This window comes from Salvelinus sp. IW2-2015, linkage group LG32, assembly GCF_002910315.2.
Source record: "Salvelinus sp. IW2-2015 linkage group LG32, ASM291031v2, whole genome shotgun sequence".
Classification (NCBI taxonomy): domain Eukaryota; kingdom Metazoa; phylum Chordata; class Actinopteri; order Salmoniformes; family Salmonidae; genus Salvelinus; species Salvelinus sp. IW2-2015.
In genome coordinates, this window is record NC_036871.1 from 7,803,635 (window position 1) to 7,824,468 (window position 20,834).

General features: G+C 42.7%; 1 protein-coding gene across 1 annotated transcript; it reads left to right on the top strand.

Moving 5' to 3' along the window:
- Positions 1-1,763, top strand: LOC111956352 (regulator of G-protein signaling 21-like). Its single transcript, XM_023976811.2, has 5 exons — positions 1-183; positions 406-465; positions 576-637; positions 781-947; positions 1,100-1,763. The coding sequence occupies exons 1-5, from the start codon at positions 101-103 to the stop codon at positions 1,283-1,285; spliced, it is 558 nt and encodes a 185-aa protein (XP_023832579.1). The 5' UTR covers positions 1-100; the 3' UTR covers positions 1,286-1,763.
- The last annotated feature ends 19,071 nt before the right edge of the window (positions 1,764-20,834 follow it).

A 20,834-nucleotide genomic window follows, 5' to 3' on the forward strand; every position in this document is an offset into this window, starting at 1 on the left:
GTTTGGAGGACCGTCAAAACAGACACAATTTGACAGCTAGCAGAGAACTCCAACACTGAGTAATACATACAAAGAACCCAATGATCGTGTTCCCCCAAACATGCTTATCTTAGTCACATCACCATCAAGGGAACTGCATCCACTCAACATTGACATGGAGGACAACAGAAGAAAGCAGACAAAGTGAGTATTCGCTGATAAAGTATTGCTTACATTCCACATTGATTTATTGGTTTGTTGGTCATTCGGCACTATTGCAGATTCTTAAAAACAATTGTTCTTTAGAAACACTAAAGTATGTTGCTGGTTGCCTTTGCACGTAGGAGCAAGATATCTTTGAGGTTTTCTGTGCATGTGCACGTTTTGTGTGTATGCTTGTGTATTTACCTATTTACTTTGTTTCAGGGGATGCGACTTGAGATCCCGACTACAACGCAGATCTTCCCATGCCCCTAACACTGAACGGTAAATAGCCTAAGGATAGACTTTCCATGTCCATGAGCCTTTCCTATCAGGACCCACATTAACATCCAGTGTATTGATCTAAAAAAGAACTGTCCTCCTGTCCTTTACAGACTCAGTACTGAGGAAATTATCCTGTGGTCCCAGTCTTTGGAGAGACTTCTCACATCAAAATGTAAGCATTTCATGTTCTCCAAAACCATGTTTAAACATACAAATGGAGGTTGAACCGTTGAAGATATGATGATCATATGTCCATTTTCGTAGGTTTGCAGGTTTTAAAGCCTAGCTAAGTGTGTCTTCTCGTGCCCCTTTTAGACGGCATGGCAACATTTCAGGCCTTTCTGAAATCAGAGTTCAGCGATGAGAACATTGAATTCTGGCTGATCTGTGAAGACTACAAGAAGATTAAGTCCTCCTTCAGGCTGTCCTCCAGGGCCAAGAAGATCTACAAGACATACATTGAAGCTGAGGCTCCAAAAGAGGCAAGTTGTACAAACATAGTATAATACTTCACAAAAACATGTAGATCCTTGATCACGTATGCATTTACTTTTTATGGCCACATTTGCTTTGTATGAGCACATCTACTTCTTGTATCCACTAAGTCTCATCAATTCCCTCTAAATCTCTCCAGATCAACATTGACCACAAGACCAGAGATCTCATCGGGCAGAATGTGAAGACGCCCTCCACAGTTTGCTTCGACGAGGCCCAGAGGATTGTGTACAGCTTGATGGAGAAAGACTCCTACCCCAGGTTCCTCAGATCCAACATCTACCGGACCCTATTGGACTCTGCATCGGACTACACGAAGATGTGAATGAATACCGATGATAGAAACTGAACAGAGGCTTCCAACAATGGACTGCAATGTTTCACAGCCAGGGAGCTTCTACAAACAGGATTCATAAGAAGATGCTTCCGAGTGTGAATTATACTGGGTACAGATGTACGAGGCCTAAGGGAATGCTGGGAGGAACAGACAGAAGTGACTGTGCTGGCAAGCCWTGTTGACATTTGTGTTTAGTCTATGTACATTCACTTGAAAGAGGAACATACGTCACATAGATGGGGACTAAAGAGATCATAGAAATATAATGTCGATTCTATTTCTACGACAGAGACATGGTGGTGTCAGGGGATTACCTTGCATGGCATGTTATTGTTAGGGACTTTCTGTGTCAAAGTTCCGGGGATGTTTACTATGTAGGATCTAAACAGTCAGGGCTGTGACTGTATGAGAAGGTATCTGCAGTTGCACATAATCTGCAGGTCATCAGTTGAGTTATTTTTATAAGGCATTTGATAAGATATTCTACTAAAGTAGACTTTTTGAAAACCACAACAATTTTAGAATGGGTAATTTTGTTTACTTTAACACGAGGCATGTTTGTGATGTAAGCTTTGAAAAATAACATTTTGGAGAATTGATTTTGTGAAGAAATTACTGAATGTAAAAAATGCTGTTGTTACACTGGACATTTGTAAAAAAAATTCTATAGATGTATTTATAAAATGGCACATGGTTTCCAAATTCGAACAGATAAATTAAACATTTAATAAAAACACAAATTCATGTAAATGAAATGTAAATGCTTCAAACCTTCATAGCACTTTTAAAATATCCTAATATTTGACTGCATTTGTTTGTTAAGACGCTTCCCAAGACCTTTACTGAAAGGGTAATGTCACGAGGTGGAAATATGACAGGTTGTTTTGGATCTGGGTTGAGCAGGCAGAAGTAGGAAACAAGGGACTAGTGTCACCATTTAATAAATAATAAGTAATGGTTTACACGTTTCCCTTTTCAGCAGTGGCCTTTCTCATGGCCCAGGAACATTTACAAACCATGCAATTTAAAATGACACTAACAAACAAATCAAAGTAACCAAAAGGCACAGGAAGTGGGGCAGTCCAGCAGTCCAGGAGTCCAGGAGGCAGGTGTCCATCTTGTTTTCGTCAAACTCACAAGAATCCATTTCCCCTCCATGTTCCCAGAAACCACCATCCCACTGGGCACAAACTGGTTGAATCAACATTGTTTCAACGTAATTTCTCAATTTATTGTGATGTGGAAAATACATTGGATTCGAACAAACTGTTGTTTTGTGAAATTTCTACCACAGGATTATGTCATCATAGTAGTCCATTTTCAACATAGACAAACCTTATATAAAATATGTTGAATTTGTACCATTGAAACAACTTCAGATCTTCAACATACTATCCACTAGAAGAAAAAAACAATAGGCTGGGCTGCACCTCCTACTGGAGAGTTGATCTATCTACAACTATAATTTTGGTCCCATCTAGGGTTTTAACCAAGCCCTGTTTAGATATTTGCCACTGACTACTTACTACCGATGTGCAATTGTGAGAAGGGTTGTTGAGAAATCTCTACTGTTTCATGTTTTGGTTGATTTCAAAGGGAATTTACAAGTTAATAATACCATTTTTGGATTCACTTCTTCATCTCAACCAAAAATCTAAGTTAAAGAATAGGACTAAATGAAATCAAACTTTATTTAAAGTGCATTTCAAATTTGATTTAGTCCCATTCTTTAACTTAGATGTTTGGTTGAAATGGAGATGTGAATCCAACATATCAACTATTCATTTGTCGACAAACTAGGATTAAAGACAAACTGAGTGGCACAGATGGAACTATCCAAGCAGAAGATACTGTACATTTCCTTCAAATGTTGACATTTGGTTGCATTGACAACAAAACAATAGTCATTATCACTTTTGCAATACAGTAAATAGCCAGTTAACAAGTTAACAAACTATATGTTGGATCCACTTCTCCATCTCAGCCAAAAAAACAATTTCAAGAATAGGATGAAACCAGTGGCTCAGATGGAACTATCCAAGCAGTAGATACATCTCCTTTAAATGTTGATATTTGGTTGTGTTGTCAACCAAACTCAATATTACCATTGTAATACAGTAAATAGCCTATAGTTAAGGCTATCTTAAAAACTAATGTAACAGTATTTATTCAACCTTAAAATGAATAACACATCATGGCCACATTTTGTCATAGGAAGCATGCATGTTCAAGATAGCATGCAAAGGTTGCATGTCTATGGAAATCTTCACAAACGTTAGAATAATCTGCAACGGCACTGATCCCTTGCACCATATACTTCAATGTAATCTCAACTGCAATCCAGGTCATTTGGTTGTGCTATTAGATGAAGCACAGTGACAAAATATAAAGTTGTTGTACAAATATTCAAAATACCTCACATTGTATACCCATTTGAGCTTTGTTGTGCTTTTAAATGGTTAAAAGTGCAGTGATAACACATTAAGGTGAAAACTAAACCAAAGATCGTGCATTTACATTTTCCATTGGAATTTGGTTTCGCTTTTAGATCAGGGATAGGCAACACTGATGGGGTGGGGGCCACAAGAAAATGAGTGGCCACGGTGGATCGCGGGTCTGCATACCCACACATGCTGTCAGAGCACTAGCGAGCAAAACATTTTAGCGCGGCACTTCACTTGACAGCGGAGAGTAAAAATATATGTTTTAGAGTTTCCTTAAATTCTACACGTTGCCACGGGGCGAAGAAGAAATGTTCTACACATTTCACCAACTACGAACTCTCACACAAAAATACACACACAGTTGATAAGAAAGATGGCACCGACAGAGATGGTCGCCTCGCTTCAGGTCCTCAGAAAACTATGCAGTTTTGTTTTTCACTGTATTATTTCTTACATTGTTTGCCCAGAAAATCTCAAGTGTTATTACATACAGCCGGGAAGAACTATTGGATATAAAAGCGATGTCAACTTACCATCATTACGACCAGGAATACGTTTTTCCCGAAGCAGTTCCTTTGTTCGGACCTCCACCCTGGACATGCGATCTTATCCTAGAGGTCGACCCAAAACAACGTGGTTGCCGCAGGAGAGGCAGACAGAGTGGCCTACTGGTCAGACTCAGAAGGCGAGCACATCATCCACCGCTTCCGAGCATATTACTCGCCAATGTCCAATCTCTAGATAACAAGGTGGACAAAATTAGGGCACGAGTTGCCTTCCAGAGAGACGTCAGAGATTGTAACCGTCTCTGTTTCAAGGAAACATGGCTCACTCGGGATATGTTGTCAGAGTTGGTACAGCCATCCGGGTTTCTTCACGCATTGCGCCGACAGAAACAAACATCTCTCTGGTAAGAAGAAGGGCGGGGGTGTATGCCTCATGATTAACGACTCATGGTGTAATCACAACAACATACAGGAACTCAAGTCCTTTTGTTCACCCTACCTAGAATTCTCTTTGATTATAGTCACAGCCGTGTATACCCCCCCAAGCATATCTCTCGTCAGCCCTGAAAGAACTTCACTGGACTATGTAAACTGGAAATCATACATCCTGAGGCTGCATTTATTGTAGCTGGGGAATTTAACAAAGCTAACCTAAGAACCATACTTCCTAAATTCTATCAGCATATCGAATGCGCAACAAGAAATGGTAGCGTTCTGGATCATTGCTACTCAAACTTCCGTGATGCATACAAAGCCCTCCCCCGCCCTGCCTTCGGCAAATCTGACCATGACTCCATTGTGTTGCTCCCAGCCTATAGACAGAAACTAAAACAGGAAGTGCCCGTGCTCAGGTCAATACAACGCTAGTCTGACCAATCGGATTCCAAGCTTCAAGAATGCTTCGATCACGTGGACTGGGATATGTTCCGGATAGCCTCAGACAATAACATTGACGTATACGCTGACTCGGTGAGCGAGTTTATTTGCAAGTGCATCAGAGATGTCGTACCCTCTGTGACCATTAAAGCCTTCCCTAACCAGAAACCATGGATTGATGGCAGCATTCGCGCATAACTGAAAGTGCGAACCACCGCTTTTATCATGGCAAGGCGACCGGAAACACGACCGAATACAAACAGCGCAGATATTCCCTCCGCAAGGCAATCAAACAAGCAAAGGGTCAGTATAGATAAAAAGTAGAGTTGCAATTCAACGGCTTTCGAACACGAGACGTATGTGGCAGGGTCTACAGTCAATCACGGATTACAAAAAGAAAACCAGCCCTGTCGCGGACATTAACGTCTTGCTCCCAGACAAATTAAACAACTTCTTTGCTCGCTTTGAGGACAATACAGTGCCACTGACACGGCCCGCTACCAAAGCCTGTGGGCTCTCCTTCTCCGTGACCAACATGAGTAAAACATTTAAACGTGTTAACCCTCACAAGGTTGCCGGCCCAGAAGGCATCCCAGCCGCGACCTCAGAGCATGCGCACACCAGCTGGCTGGTGTGTTTACGGACATATTCAACCAATCCCTATCCCAGTCTGTTGTCCCCACATGCTTCAAGATGGCCACCATTGTTCCTGTTCCCAAGAAACCTAAGGTAACTGAACTAAATGACTATCGCCCCATTGCACTCATTTCTGTCATCATGAAGTGCTTTGAGAGACTAGTCAAGGACCATATCACCTCCACCCTACCTGTCACCCTAGACCCGCTCCAAGTTGCTTACCGCCCCAATAGGTCCGCAGTCGATGCAATCGTCATCACACTGCACACTGCCCTATCCCATCATGTACAAGAGGAATACCTATGTAAGAATGCTGTTCATTGACTACAGCTCAGCATTTAACACCACAGTACCCTCCAAACTCATCATTAAGCTTGCGACCCTGGGTCTCAACCCCACCCTGTGCAACTGGGTCCTGGAATTTCTGATGGGCCGCCCCCAGGTGGTGAAGGTTGGAAACAACATCTCCACCCCACTGATCCTCAACACTGGGGCCCCACAAGGGTGCGTTCTCAGCCCTCTCCTGTACTCCCTGTTCACCCATGACTGCGTGGCCATGCACGCTTCCAACTCAATCATCAAGTTTGCAGACGACACTACAGTGGTTACAAACGACACTATAGACACTACAGTGGACACTACAGGCCTGATTACCAACAACAATGAGATAGCCTACAGGGAGGAGGTGAGGGCCCTTAGAGTGTGGTGTCAGGAAAATAACCTCTCACTCAACGTCAACAAAACAAAGGAGATGATCGTGGACTTCAGGAAACAGCAGAGGGAGCACCCCCCCATCCACATCGACGGGACAGCAGTGGCGAAGGTGGAACATTTTAAGTTCCTCGGAGTACACATCATGGACAAACTGAAATGGTCCACCCACACAGACAGCGTAGTGAAGAAGGCGCAACAGCGCCTCTTCAAACTCAGGAGGCTGAAGAAAGTTGGCTTGTCATCTAAAACACACAAACTTTTACAGATGCACAATCGAGCGCATCCTGTCGGGCTGTATCACCGAATGGTAAGGCAATTGCACCTCCCTCAACCGCAAGACTCTCCAGAGGGTGGTGCGGTCTGCACAACGCATCAGCGGGGGAAAACTACTACCTCAAGGACACCTACAGCACCCAATGTCACAGGAAGGCCAAAAAAATTAAGTACAACCACCCAAGCCACTGCCTGTTCACCCCGCTATCGTCCAGAAGGTGAGGTCAGTACAGGTGCATCAAAGCTGGGACCGAGAGACTGAAAAACAGCTTCTATCTCAAGGCCATCAGACTGTTAAACAGCCATCACTAACATAAAGTGGCTGCTGTCAACATACAGACTCAAATCTCTGGCCGCTTAAATAAACAGACTTAATAAAAGGTATCACTAGTCACTTTAAATAACACCACTTTAATAATGATAATAGATTACTTGTTAGATATTACTGCATAGTCGGAACTAGAAGCACAAGCATTTCGCTACACTCGCATTAACATCTGTTAACCATCTGTATGTTACCAATAACATAACATTTGATCTGGTTTGATTTGACAAGCATATTGACGCCACACACCCACTCACAGACACACTTTCACACGCTTCACATATGCTGCTGCTGTCAGAATGTGCGCAACCGGTCGAAGGAAGTCAGGTGCAGGAAAGCAGAGATGAGTGAACAGGCACACTTTATTCAGGCAGAGGAAAACAGCCAGACACAACTGCGTCACAACACTCCGGCCCAAGGGGAAAAGTGATAGCGCACAAATTTCACAAAATGGGTATAAATAACAAAACCACGGGTTACAACAATACCCGGCGCAAAACAACAGCCTGAAGCCTCACACACGTAACAAACAAACAATACCACACACAGACATGGGGGGAACAGATGTGAACCAGGTGTGTGGGAAAACAAGACAAAACAAATGGAAAATTAAAGGTGGAGCGGCGATGGCTAGAAGATCGGTGACGTCAACCTCCGAACGCCGCCCGAACAAGGAGAGGGACCGACTTCGGCGGGAGTCATGACAGCTGCTACTCTGTTTATTATCCATCCTGATTGCCTAGTAACTTTTACCCCTGCCTAGAGTAGATGTACATACAGTGCATAAGAAAGTATTCAGACCCCTTTTTCCACATTTTGTTACGTTACAGCCTTATTCTAAAATGGATTACATAGTTTTTTTCCTCATCAATCTACACACAATACCCGATAATAACTAAGCAAAAACAGGTTTTTAGAAATAATTGCAAATGTTTAAACAATGTACAGAAGTATTCAGACCCTTTACTCAGTACTTTGTGAAGCACCTTTGGCAGCGATTACAGCCTCAAGTCTTCTTGGGTATGACGCTACAAGCGTGGTACACCTGTATTTGGGGAGTTTCTCCCATTCTTCTCTGCAGATCCTCTCAAGCTCTGTCATACTGGATGGGGAGCGTCCCTACACAGGTATTTTCAGGTCTCTCTAGAGATGTTCGTTCGGGTTCAAGTCCGGGCTCTGGCTGGGCCACTCAAGGACATTCAGAGACTTTTCCCGAAGCAACTCCTGCGTTGTCTTGGCTTTGTGATATGGGTTGTTGTCCTGTTGGAAAGTGAACCTTCACCTCAGTCTGAGGTCCTGAGCGCTCCTGAGCAAGGGCCGGATTCACAAAACCTTCTTAAGAAGAAATGTATTCTTAACTGCTCTTTTTCCCTAAACTATAGACTTAAGAAAAAAGTTAAGCAAAGTTGCTATTCCTCAATAAAGTTATTGGAAATGTTCTTAAGGTTTCCCCTAAGTTTCTTACTAAGAAAAAAGTGAAGAAGAAATGGGATTCTTGAAAATAATGCTTTAGGATTTCTTCTTGGAAATCTACTTAACTTTAGGACAGCTAAACCCTTGTCTTGAGATGAATGGATACTTTGTAACCATGAACGTTTTCTTGCGCCACAGACACAGTTGGCTACCGGATATTTAAATACAGCAAGAATACAAATTAAACACGCATTGTCTAGATAGCTAGTAATTAACAAAACATTACAATAATCTAGAACTGTTAAATAGCTAGCACTATCTCGTCAATTTGCAAAGAAGAACTTGGCTATCATAGCTAATGTTAACGTCGTTAGCTATGTTGGCCATAATGTCTTTCCACGTTAGCTAGCTAACGTAGCTAACTAACTTACAGGTCGCGCAGTCCCTCTACCAGCATCTATTGGATGGACGACACTTTCTCCTCCAGCTGGTCCACATGAATGGTCTCTCAGCTCCCTTCTTCTTAGCAGCCAACTTGATGTCGGACCACCTCTTTTTCACGGCGTCACTGTCCCTTGCTATACCACCGATGGCAGAGACAGACTCGGCCACTCTCGCCCATCCTTTCTTTTTGGTCTCTTCAGTGACCCCGCAGTTATCAAGTCCCCCCAACAACAACCTTTCATGGCTGCTATTTCCTCCACCATCACTTCAATCTCTTTTCTTGCTTATCCATTTTGGATTTTGATATAGCTAGTCTGATGGCTATAATGTGCGAAAAATAATGAAATAACCAAATCTGATCATCCCTGTCACAGGCGTATTTACTGGTTTCAAGCAAGTCACTAATGTCAATGGCACATAAGAAGATATTTACGAAGTTCCTAAGAACATTTTGAGGAATTGCATTTACAAACTAGTCCACCTGTGGTAAATTAAATTGATTGGACATGATATGGAAAGGCACACATGTCCATATAAGGGCCATTGTCCTGGTTATTTGTGGATGTGGGCTCTTGTCCTGGTTCCTTGCGAATGTAGGAGCTTGTCTGCTGCATTAGTTGCCTTTTGTTTGTAGTTGGTGAATGTTGGCATTGTCCTGCTTGAATATTTCCCAATCAATGGAGTCTAGGCAGTGCTTTAACGCACTCTGGATGTCCTCATTTCCCCGCCGTGATCTTGACAGGCTTGGCTGTCAATAACATGACAGTAACACTTTACTTAAATCATCCAGATATAATGCATTATGTATCCTGACAAAATAACAGGCAGTTCAACCTCTACGGGATCGATGTCCCTATACCGGGATGGTTGAACTAACGTGCGCTAATGTGATTAGCATGACGTTGTAAGTAACAGCAAACTTTCCAGGACATAGACATGTTATGTATGGGTGGTAAGCTTAAATTCTTGTTAATCTAACTGCACTGTTCAATTTACAGTAGCTATTACAGTGAAAATAATACCATGCTATTGTTTGAGGAGAATGCACAACAACAAACCCTTTATCACGCCAACTGGTTTGATACATTCACCTCTGAAGGTAAATAATGTACTTACATTCAGTAATATTGCTCTGATTTGTCATCCTGAGGGTCCCAGAGATAAAATGTAGCATAGTTCTGTTTGATAAAATCCCTTTTTATATTCAAATGTAGGAACTGGGTTCTACAGTTTTAACCCCTGCGGTCTTTGGCTCCACACCCACCCCGCCTGGCCATCTAGATGTGTAAAAGTTAGTGTATGTCACGCCCTGACCGTAGAGAGCTTTTTATGTCTCTATTTTGGTTTGGTCAGGGTGTGATTTGGGTGGGCATTCTATGTTCATTTTCTATGTTTTGTATTTCTTTGTGTTTGGCCGGGTGTGGTTCTCAATCAGAGGCAGCTGTCTATCGTTGTCTCTGATTGAGAATCATACTTAGGCAGCTTTTTCCCACATGTGTTTTGTGGGTAGTTATTTTCTGTTTAGTGTTTTGCACCTTAGAGGACTGTTTCGGTTTCATTTTTTATCTTGTTATTTTGTTATAGTGTTCTGTTCTAATAAAAAAGCATGAACACTTATCACGCTGCGCTTTGGTCCGACTACTCTTCTTCAGACGACGAAAATCATTACAGTGTATAAGCTAATGATCCATCATGTACAGTATGACATTCTGGGAGTGTGTAAACTTAAATTTWGCATTACRATATCATTTTTGTATGTTCTCTATAGTACTTAAATGTATCAATTGACCAATTCGGCACATTTGGGCAGACTTGATACAAAATATTGTCCACAATTGCAATGCTTCACTGGATCAATCTGAAACTTTGCGCACATACTGCTTTGCAAAATCTAAATTGCGCCTAAACTGCAATATTATATTATGGCCTTTCTCTTGCATTTTAAAGATGATGAAAAACATGAATGGTGAAAACGCATGTTTTTTTATTTTTATTATCTTTTACTAGATCTAATGTGTTATATTCTCCTACATTAATTTCACATTTCCACAAACTTCAAAGTGTTTCCTTTCAAATGGTATCAAGAATATGCATATCCTTGCTTCAGGTCCTGAGCTAAAAGGCAGTTAGATTTGGGTTTGTAATTTTAGGCAAATTTTCTTTTTTAAAGGGTCCGATCCTTAAGAGGTCGACAGTTGAAAGTGTTATGCATAGAGAGATATAAGACATTGTAAGCCTTGTTATAAGACATTATAAAGGATCCTACATGCTTAATAAAACAAGCTATAAAGCATTACAGCTGGATACTTTAAGGTAAGTGTTACCAGCAGAAGATTTTGGTGAGAAAAAATCTCACTTTACAGTGCCTGTTTGTCACCTCCTAAACCAGTTTCCTGTTTCGGGTAGGTTAAGTTGTTGATTGAGGCAGTGGGACAAAACCACATCACATCATGACAACCCGTCATCATTTCCTCGTTTAGACAACGCTGTATATTAATAACTAGATTCTCTGAAGATAACTAGGTTATGTGACAGTCATGTCAGTGTTTCTATCTCGTTCAGAGCAACAAGATGCATATCTGTTATAGTGGCTTTGTATAAACAACATACAAGCTAATAATAAACAGTTCAAAAAATTCCTATAAAAACTACTGTTTAATACTCATTGAAGCATAACTGAATGTAAAGTGTTACCAAAAACATTTTCCTTTTCATGCAAGAACAACCCAAAGTGACAAAGCAAGATCCCTTGTATTGCTTATACACAATACACTGGGTCAGTACATGCACACGCAAATGGAACTCACTTGGACACCTGTGCATATGTATGACCTATCTATGACGTCTATAGTCTCGATGTACCACTATATCTATTGTCTGGTTCAAAACAAAACCTCAGACCAAATCAAGAATACATTGCATCAGTCCCAAGTCATGAGACGAAAACTCTTTGCTAATCATATGGGAATCTACTGACAGACACTGTGTGATTCTAGGTTAACTTACAACGTGCGAGTAGCACACAAAGCATAAGGGAAGCCTTGTACAGTATGTCAAACCAAAGAAAGGTGAAAATGCTTGCTTCATTGAAGGAAAACAATGTGAGCGTTTCCAACGTTTGTAATATGTTTTGATCAGCAGGTTCTCACTTCCTCTGTGTCAGAGACAACTGGGTCATCACACAAATTATGTTTTTTCTTACATAGCCATTGACTACACAACTATCTGCCTACGGTATATGAACAGTAACCTACTTTTGAATGTTCCGCATTCGTAACAATTGAAAAAAAGGTCAAGTCAGGCCATTCAAAACATGAGGACAAAGGAAGGAATGTCTTTGTTTTGGCTACATTTCTGGGCCTGTATTCACAAAGAGTCTCAGACCAGTGCTGAACTAGGATCAGTTTTGGCTTTTAAATCATAATGAATAGGAGAGAAGAGCTGATCCTAGATATGCACTTCTACTCTGATACACTTCGTGAATACGGGCCCTGGTGTTAGACTATTCTAAGGCTGACTACGCTTCCTGTTGGCTATAATCTTTGTAAATGATTTTGTCGGTATGACCTCTGATTATCTGACGCGTCTCACATAATTATTCTTTGTATCGCTGTATGAATATGCTGCTCTATGCAAATATACGTGTTCCATTCCCTGAGCTTATGCAGTAGTTACCCAATGCAAATTCAAAACAACGAATCCTCTATGCTGAGTTGGTGGATTTACTAGTTTGACATCCACACACAGAGCCCATAGATACTTGACTGGTTTTCCACACAACAACATTACATCATGCATGGCCAAACAAAACAAGACAAACAGGACAAGACGATGGCTAAAATAGATAGGTACACAGACTTCCACTTTTTCTGTGACACTCATTTACTGTACCACATGACCCAATAAACACAAACCTCAGGCAGTTACACAGTTCCCTGTAGCATCATAATAATGTTAGGGTTGAGGCCAAGATTTTCCATCTGAGGACAATAGACAATTAAGTTATTTCAGCAATAAGGCATGAGAATCCAGGGATTATTGTGTGATAACTGTTCTTAGGCCAGAGGTAGCAAACTATGATAGCAAACTATGTGCATTTTTGTTTGTTTTACCTTCTTATTTCTATTGCCAATTATAATGATTATAATGATCCTAATAAATGAATTTGAATGAATGAATGAATGAAATTCCATTACATTGATGATGATTTTTTGCAAATCAGTTTTGCACGTTCTGTCATCATAACAAAGATTTTTTATGGTTGAAATGACGTGCAAACAATGTTTTTGCCCAGTGATCTGTTGCACAGGTAGGATAGGCACATAGCAAGGCTTATATTAACCCCCGCTGTACCAAACCAAATGTTAGGCTAGTAGCATGGGGAAATATTGTCTAGATGCTTTTGTTTCCAGGAGAGATGAAGTTGATCAATTGACTGGCTGGGCTTTGGAACAGTGGATGCGCATTGATAAATCAAATCAAAATCAAATCAATTTGTGTTTGTCACATGCGCCGGATACAAGTGAAATGCTTACTTWCAAGCCCTTAACCAAAATGCAGTTTTAAGAAAATATAAGTCTTAAGAAAATATTTAGTAAATAAATAACAAATTAACAAATAATTAAAGAGTAACAATAAAATAACAGTAATGAAGCTATACAGTGGCTTGCAGAAGTATTCACCCCTCTTGGTATTTTTCCTAATTTGTTGCCTTACAACCTGGAATGAAAATAGATTTTTTMGGGGGTTTGTATCATTTGATTTAAACAACATGCCTACCACTTTGAAGATGCTAAAAAAAAAATGGTGTGAAACAAACAAGAAATAAGACAAAAAAACAGAACTTGAGCATGCATAACTATTCACCCCCCAAAGTCAATACTTTGTAGTGCCACCTTTAGCGGCGATTACAGCTGTAAGTCTCTTGGGGTATGTGTCTAAAATCTTAGCACATCTAGCCACTGGGATTTTTACCCATTCTTCATGGTAAAACTGCTCCAGCTCCTTCAAGTTGGATGGGTTCTGCTGGTGTACAGCAATCTTTAAATCATACCACAGATTCTCAATTGGATTGAGGTCTGGGCTTTGACTAGGCCATTCCAAGACATTTAAATGTTTCCCCTTAAACGACTTGAGTGTTGCATTAGCAGTATGCTTAGGGTCATTGTCCTGCTGGAAGGTGAACCTCCGTCCCAGTCTCAAATCTCTGGAAGACAAACCGGTTTCCCTCAAGAATTTCCATGTATTTAGCACCATCCATCATTTCTTCAATTCTGACCAGTTTCCCAGTCCCTGCCGAGGAAAAATGGATGGTGTTCTCGGTGTGATGAGAGGTGTTGGGTTTGTGCCAGACATAGCGTTTTACTTGATGGCCAAAAAGCTCAATTTTAGTCTCATCTGACCAGAGCTTTTGGCTTTTGGCGAACACCAAACCTGTTTGCTTATTTTTTTCTTTAAGCAATGTATTTTTTCTGGCCACTCTTCCATAAAGCCCAGCTCTGTGGAGTGTATGGCTTAAAGTGATCCTATGGACATATGCTCCAATCTCTGCAGTGGAGCTTTGCAGCTCCTTCAGGGTTATCTTTGGTATCTTTGTTGCCTCTCTGATTAATGCTCTCCTTGCCTGGTACGTGAGTTTTGGTGGGCAGCCCTCTCTTGGCAGCTTTGTTGTGGTGCCATATTCTTTCTTTTTTTTTATAATGGATTTAGTGGTGCTCCGTGGGATGTTCAAAGTTTCAGATATTTTTTTATAGCCCAACCCTGATTTGTACTTCTCCACAACTTTGTCCCTGATCTGTTTGGAGAGCTCCTTGGTCTTCATGGTGCCGCTTGCTTGATGGTGACCCTTGCTTAGTGGTGTTGCAAACTCTGGGGCCTTTCAGAACAGGTGTATATATACTGAGATCATGTGACAGATCATGTGACACTTAAATAAAGTCCACCTGTGTGCAATCTAACTAATTATGTGACTTCTGAAGGTAATTGGTGTCACGTTCCTATCCTTATTTCCTTTGTTAAGTCTTGTTTAGTTGGTCAGGACGTGAGCTGGGTGGGCATTCTATGTTATGTGTTTCTATGTTGGGTTGTCAACTAGCCTGATATGGTTCTCAATCAGGGGCAGGTGTTTTACGTTTCCTCTGATTGAGAACCATATTAAGGTAGGCTGTTCTCACTGTTTGTTTGTGGGTGATTGTTGCTGTGTCTGTGTTTGTTCACCACACGGTACTGTTTCGTTCGTTCGTTCGTTCGTTCGTTTGTTCCTGGTCGTGCGTTCATATTTTATGTTCTCATGTTCACGTCTGTTCACGTCGTTTTGTTGTTTTGTAGTTTATCAAGTGTTTTTCGTCTTCGTTATTATTATTTTAAAAAGTATGTATTCAAACCATGCTGCATTTTGGTCCGATCCTTGCTCATCCTCAGACAAGGAGGAAGATGGTACAGACTCAATGTGCGGGGGCACAGGTTAGTTGAGGTAATTGAGGTATGTACATGTAGGTAGAGGTAAAGTGACTATGCATAGATAATAAACAGAGAGTAGCAGCAGCATAAAAATGGGTAAGGTAATGTTAACAGGCATTACCCTTGAAATGCGGGGATTGTGGTGCTATAACTCCTTGCTATAAACCAATCAGCATCCAGGATCCAAACAACCCGTTTTTGTGCTCGGACATTCACGGACGTGTATACAGTATGTCCAGAAACGGTTCAGTAAATCCCCACAAACCACCACACACGCCAGTGCACACCTTTAACGTCTCCGACCACGTCCGCCCGTCTCTCCCATAAATGCCAGTGAATGGCTGTGAACTTGCTCAAGGTTGTGCATGCTTATTCACCCCACTGAATGCTAATCAAATCAAATCAAAGTTTATTTGTCACGTGCGCCGAATACAACAGGTGTATTACAGTGAAATGCTTACTTACAAGCTCTAACCAACAGTGCCAAAAAGGTATTAGGTGAACAATAGGTAAGTAAAGAAATAAAAACAACAGTAAAAAAGACAGTGAAAAATAACAGTTACGAGGCTAGAACAGTAGCGAGGATATATACAGGCACCGGTTAGTCGGGCTGATTGAGGTAGTATGTACATGTAGATATGGTTAAAGTGACTATGCATATATGATAAACAGAGAGTAGCAGTAGCGTAAAAGAGGGGTTGGCGGATGGCGGGACACAATGCAGATAGCCCGGTTAGCCAATGTTTGGGGGCACTGGTTGGTCGGGCCAATTGAGGTAGTATGTACATGAATGTATAGTTAAAGTGACTATGCATATATGATAAACAGAGAGTAGCAGCAGTGTAAAAGAGGGGTTGGGGTGGGGCTGTCACGTTCGTCTTCTTCCTCTTCTGAGGAGGAGTAGTTGGAAGGATCGGAGGACCAATATGCAGCATGGTAAGTGTTCATCTTGAAATATATTTAGAAAAGAGAACACTGAACGAACTAAACAAAAATAACAAACAACGAACGTGAAGCTATCGAATAATAGTGCTGACACAAAACACTACACATAGAAAGCAAACTATGGTCAGGGCGTGACAGGGGCACACAATGCWAATTGTCCAGGTAGCCATTTGATTACCTGTTCAGGAGTCTTATGGCTTGGGGGTAAAAACTGTTGAGAATACTTTTTGTCCTTAACAAGGCACGCAGGTACCGCRTGCCATGCGGTAGTAGAGAGAACAGTCTATGACTGTGGTGGCTGGGGTCTTTCACAATTTTGTAGGGCCTTGCTCTGACACTGCCTGGTGTAGAGGTCCTGGATGGCAGGCAGCTTAGCCCCAGTGATGTACTGGGCCTTACACACTACCCTCTGTAGTGCCTTGCGGTCGTAGGCCGAGCAATTGCCGTACCAGGCAGTGATGCAACCAGTCAGGATGCTCTCGATGTTGCAGCTGTAGAACCTTTTGAGGATCTGAGGACCCAAATCTTGGGGGCCAAATCTTTTTAGTTTCCTGAGGGGGAATAGGCTTTGTTGTGCCCTCTTCACGACTGTCTTGGTGTGTTGGGACTATTCTAGTTTGTTGGTGATTTGGACACTAAGGAACTTGAAGCTCTCAACCTGCTCCACTAAATCAAATCAAATCAAATTCAAATTTTATTAGTCACATACACATGGTTAGCAGATGTTAATGCGAGTGTAGCGGAAATGCTTGTGCTTCTAGTTCGACAAATGCAGTAATAACAACAGTAATCTAACCTAACAATTCCACACTACTACCTTACACACACACACAAGTGTAAAGGGATAAAAATATGTACATAAAGATATATGAATGAGTGGTGGTACAGAACGCATGGCAGATGCAGTAGATGGTATAGAGTACGGTATATACGTATGAGATGAGTACTGTAGGTAGTAACATAAAGGGCATAGTTTAAAATGTGGCTAGTGGTACATGTATTGCATAAAGATGGCAAGATGGCAGGTAGATGATATAGAGTAACAGTATATATACATAGAGATGGTAATGTAGGTATGTAAACATTGTATTAAGTGGCATTGCTTAAAGTGGCTAGTGGTACATTTTTACATAATTTCATCAATTCCCATTTTTAAAGTGGCTGGAGTTGAGTCAGTATGTTGGCAGCGGCCGCTAAATGTAGTGGTGGCTGTTTAACACAGTCTGATGGCCTTGAGATAGAAGCTGTTTTTCAGTCTCTCGGTCCCTGCTTTGATGCACCTGTACTGACCTCGGCCTTCGGATGATAGCGGGGTGAACAGGCAGTGGCTTGGGTGGTTGTTGTCCTTGATGATCTTTATGCCTTCCTGTGACATCGGGTGGTGTAGGTTTCCTGGAGGGCAGGTAGTTTGCCACTGTGATGGTTTCTGCAGACCTTCACTACCTCTGGAGAGCCTTACGGTTGTGGGCGAGCAGTTGCCGTACCAGGCGGTGATACAGCCCGACAGATGCTCTCGATTGTGCATCTGTAGAAGTTTGTGAGTGCTTTTGGTGACAAGCCGTAATTTCTCAGCCTCCTGAGGTTGAAGAGGCGCTGCTGCCGCCTTCTTCACAACGCTGTCTGTGTGGGTGACCAATTCATTTGTCCGTGATGTGTACCCGAGGAACTTAAAAACTTTCCACCTTCTCCACTACTGACCCGTCGATGTGGATAGGGGGGTGCTCCCCTTGGCTGTTCCTGAAGTCCACAATCATCTCCTTTGTTTTTGTTGACGTTGAGTATGAGGTTATTTTCCTGACACCAACACTCCAGGGCTCACCTCCTCCCTGTAGGCCGTCTCGTCGTTGTTTGGTGATCAAGCCTACCACTGTAGTGTCATCCGAAACTTGATGATTGAGTTGGAGGCGTGCATGGCCACGCAGTCGTGGTGAACAGGGAGTACAGGAGAGGGCTCAGAACGCACCCTTGTGGGGCCCAGTGTTGAGGATCCAGCGGGGTGGAGATGTTGTTACCTACCCTCACCAACCTGGGGGCGGCCCGTCAGGAAGTCCAGGACCGCAGTTGCCACAGGGGCGGGTCGAGACCAGGGTCTCAGAGCTTGAGACGAGTTTGGAGGGTTACTAATGGTGTTAAATGCTGAAGCTGTAATCGATGAACAGCATTCTCCACATGGGTATCCTCTTGTCCAGATGGGTTAGAGGCAGTGTGCAGTGTGGGGTTGCGATTGCGTCGTCTGTGGACCTATTGGGTCGGTAAGCAAATTGGAGTGGGTCTAGGGTGTCCGGTAGGGGGAGGTGTATGGTCCTTGACTAGTTCTCTCAAAGCACTTCATGATGACGAAGTGAGTGCTAGCGGGGCGGTAGTCGTTAGCTCAGTTACCTTAGCTTCTGGGAACAGAACAATGGTGGCCCTCTTGAAGATGTGGGAAGCAGCAGACTGGATAAGGATTGATTGAATAATGTCCGTAAACACACCAGCCAGCTGGTCTGCGCATGCTCTTGAAGGACGCGGCTGGGAATGCCCGTCTGGGCCTGCAGCCTTGCGAGGGTTAACACGTTTAAATGTTATTTACTCACTCGGCTAGTGAAGGAGAGCCTGCAGGTATTGGTAGGGGCCGTGTCAGTGGCACTGTATTGTTCCTCAAAGCGGGCAAAAAATTGTTTCCTGTCTGGAGCAAGACATTCTGGTCCTCGACGGGGCTGGGTTTTCTTTTTGTAATCCGTGATTGACTGTAGACCCTGCCACATACCCTTTGTGTCTGAGCTGTTGAATTTCGACTCGATTTTGTCTGTACTGAGACTTAGCCTGTTTGATTGCCTTGCGGAGAGAATAGCTACACTGTTTGTATTCGGTCATGCTTCCGGTCACCTTGCCCTGGTTAAAAGCAGTGGTTCGCGCTTTCAGTTTCACGCGAATGCTGCCGTCAATCCAGCGGTTTCTGGTTTGGGAATGTTTTTATCGTTGCTGTGGGTACGACATCGTCAATGCACTTCCTAATGAACTCGCTCACCGAATCAGCATATTCGTCAATATTGTTGTTGGACGCGATGCGGAACATATTCCAATCCGCGTGATCGAAGCAGTCTTGAAGCGTGGATTCAGCCCCTGTCGATGAGAATGGGGGCGTGCTCGGTCCTCCTTTTCCTGTAGTCCACATCATCTCTCCTTAGTCTTGGTTACGTTGAGGGATAGGTTGTTATTCTGGCACCACCCGGCAGGTCTCTGACCTCCTCCTATAGGCTGTCTCGTCGTTGTCGGTGATCAGACCTACCACTGCTGTGTCGTCAGCAAACTAATGATGGCGTTGGAGTCGTGCCTGGCCATGCAGTTGTGGGTGAACAGGGAGTACAGGAGGGGACTGAGCACGCACCCCTGAGGGGCTCCAGTGTTGAGGATCGCGTGGCAGATGTGTTGCTACCTACCTTCACCACCTGGGGGCGGCCCATCAGGAAGTCCAGGAATCCAGTTGCAGAGGGAGGTGTTTAGTCCCAGGATCCTTAACTTAGTGATGAGCTTGAGGGTACTATGGTGTTGAACGCTGAGCTGTAGTCAATGAATAGCATTCTCACATAGGTGTTCCTTTTGTCAAGGTGGGGAAAGGGCGTGGAGTGCAATAGAGATTGCATCATCTGTGGATCTGTTTGGGTGGTATGCAAATTGGAGTGGGTCTAGGGTTTCTGGGATAATGGTGTTGATGTGCGCCATTACCAGCCTTTCAAAGCACTTCATGGCTACGGACGTGAGTGCTACGGGTCTGTAGTCATTTATCCGGGCAGGTTGCCTTCATGTTCTTGGGCACAGGGACTATGGGTGTCTGCTTGAAACATGTTGGTATTACAGACTCAATCAGGGACATGTTGAATTGTCAGTGAAGACACCTGCCAGTTTGGCCAGCACTCGTCCTGGTAAATCCGTCTGGCTCCACAGCCTTGTGAATGTTGAAGTTCTTGTGAACTTCTTATGGCTGCAATCCCGTTAACGGGATCGATATAACAACAGCCAGTGAAAATGCAGGGCGCCAAATTCAAACATCAGAAATCTCATACTTAAAATTCCTCAAACATACAAGTATCTTATACCATTTTAAAGGTAATCTTGTTGTTAATCCCACCACAGTGTCCGATTTCAAAAAGGCTTTACAGCGAAAGCACCACCAACGATTAAACACTTTCCTTCATCTTTGAATTTCAAATGTGGTGCTTACCTGCTTACATGGGTTAAAGGACTGTGGGGGTATATCTCATTTGGAGGAAAATGAACGAGCCTATTCAAAGATCAACAATAGTGTTTTCAAAAGAATAAAGCACAGTACTGACAGGAGTCATCCAGCTTGGCCAAGGGCGAGCCTCCATTGGGGCTGCTATAGTGTTGATTGGTCCATGGGATATAGGTTGCTGTTACGGAGTCTAGTTGATAGGTAATCGACTAGCTGGGCTGTTCCCATGCTTGAACAAGGCTGTTGAACTTGACATTTGTGTCTGTCTTTATTCTTTAATCTAACA

Excerpts from the sequence above, each read along its gene's own strand:
- LOC111956352 (XM_023976811.2), top strand. The coding sequence starts at position 101 with ATGCTTATCTTAGTCACATCACCATCAAGGGAACTGCATCCACTCAAC. Across the intron at positions 638-780 it reads GAGACTTCTCACATCAAAAT|ACGGCATGGCAACATTTCAG; the intron begins GTAAGCATTTCA and ends TGCCCCTTTTAG. Across the intron at positions 948-1,099 it reads AAGCTGAGGCTCCAAAAGAG|ATCAACATTGACCACAAGAC; the intron begins GCAAGTTGTACA and ends AAATCTCTCCAG.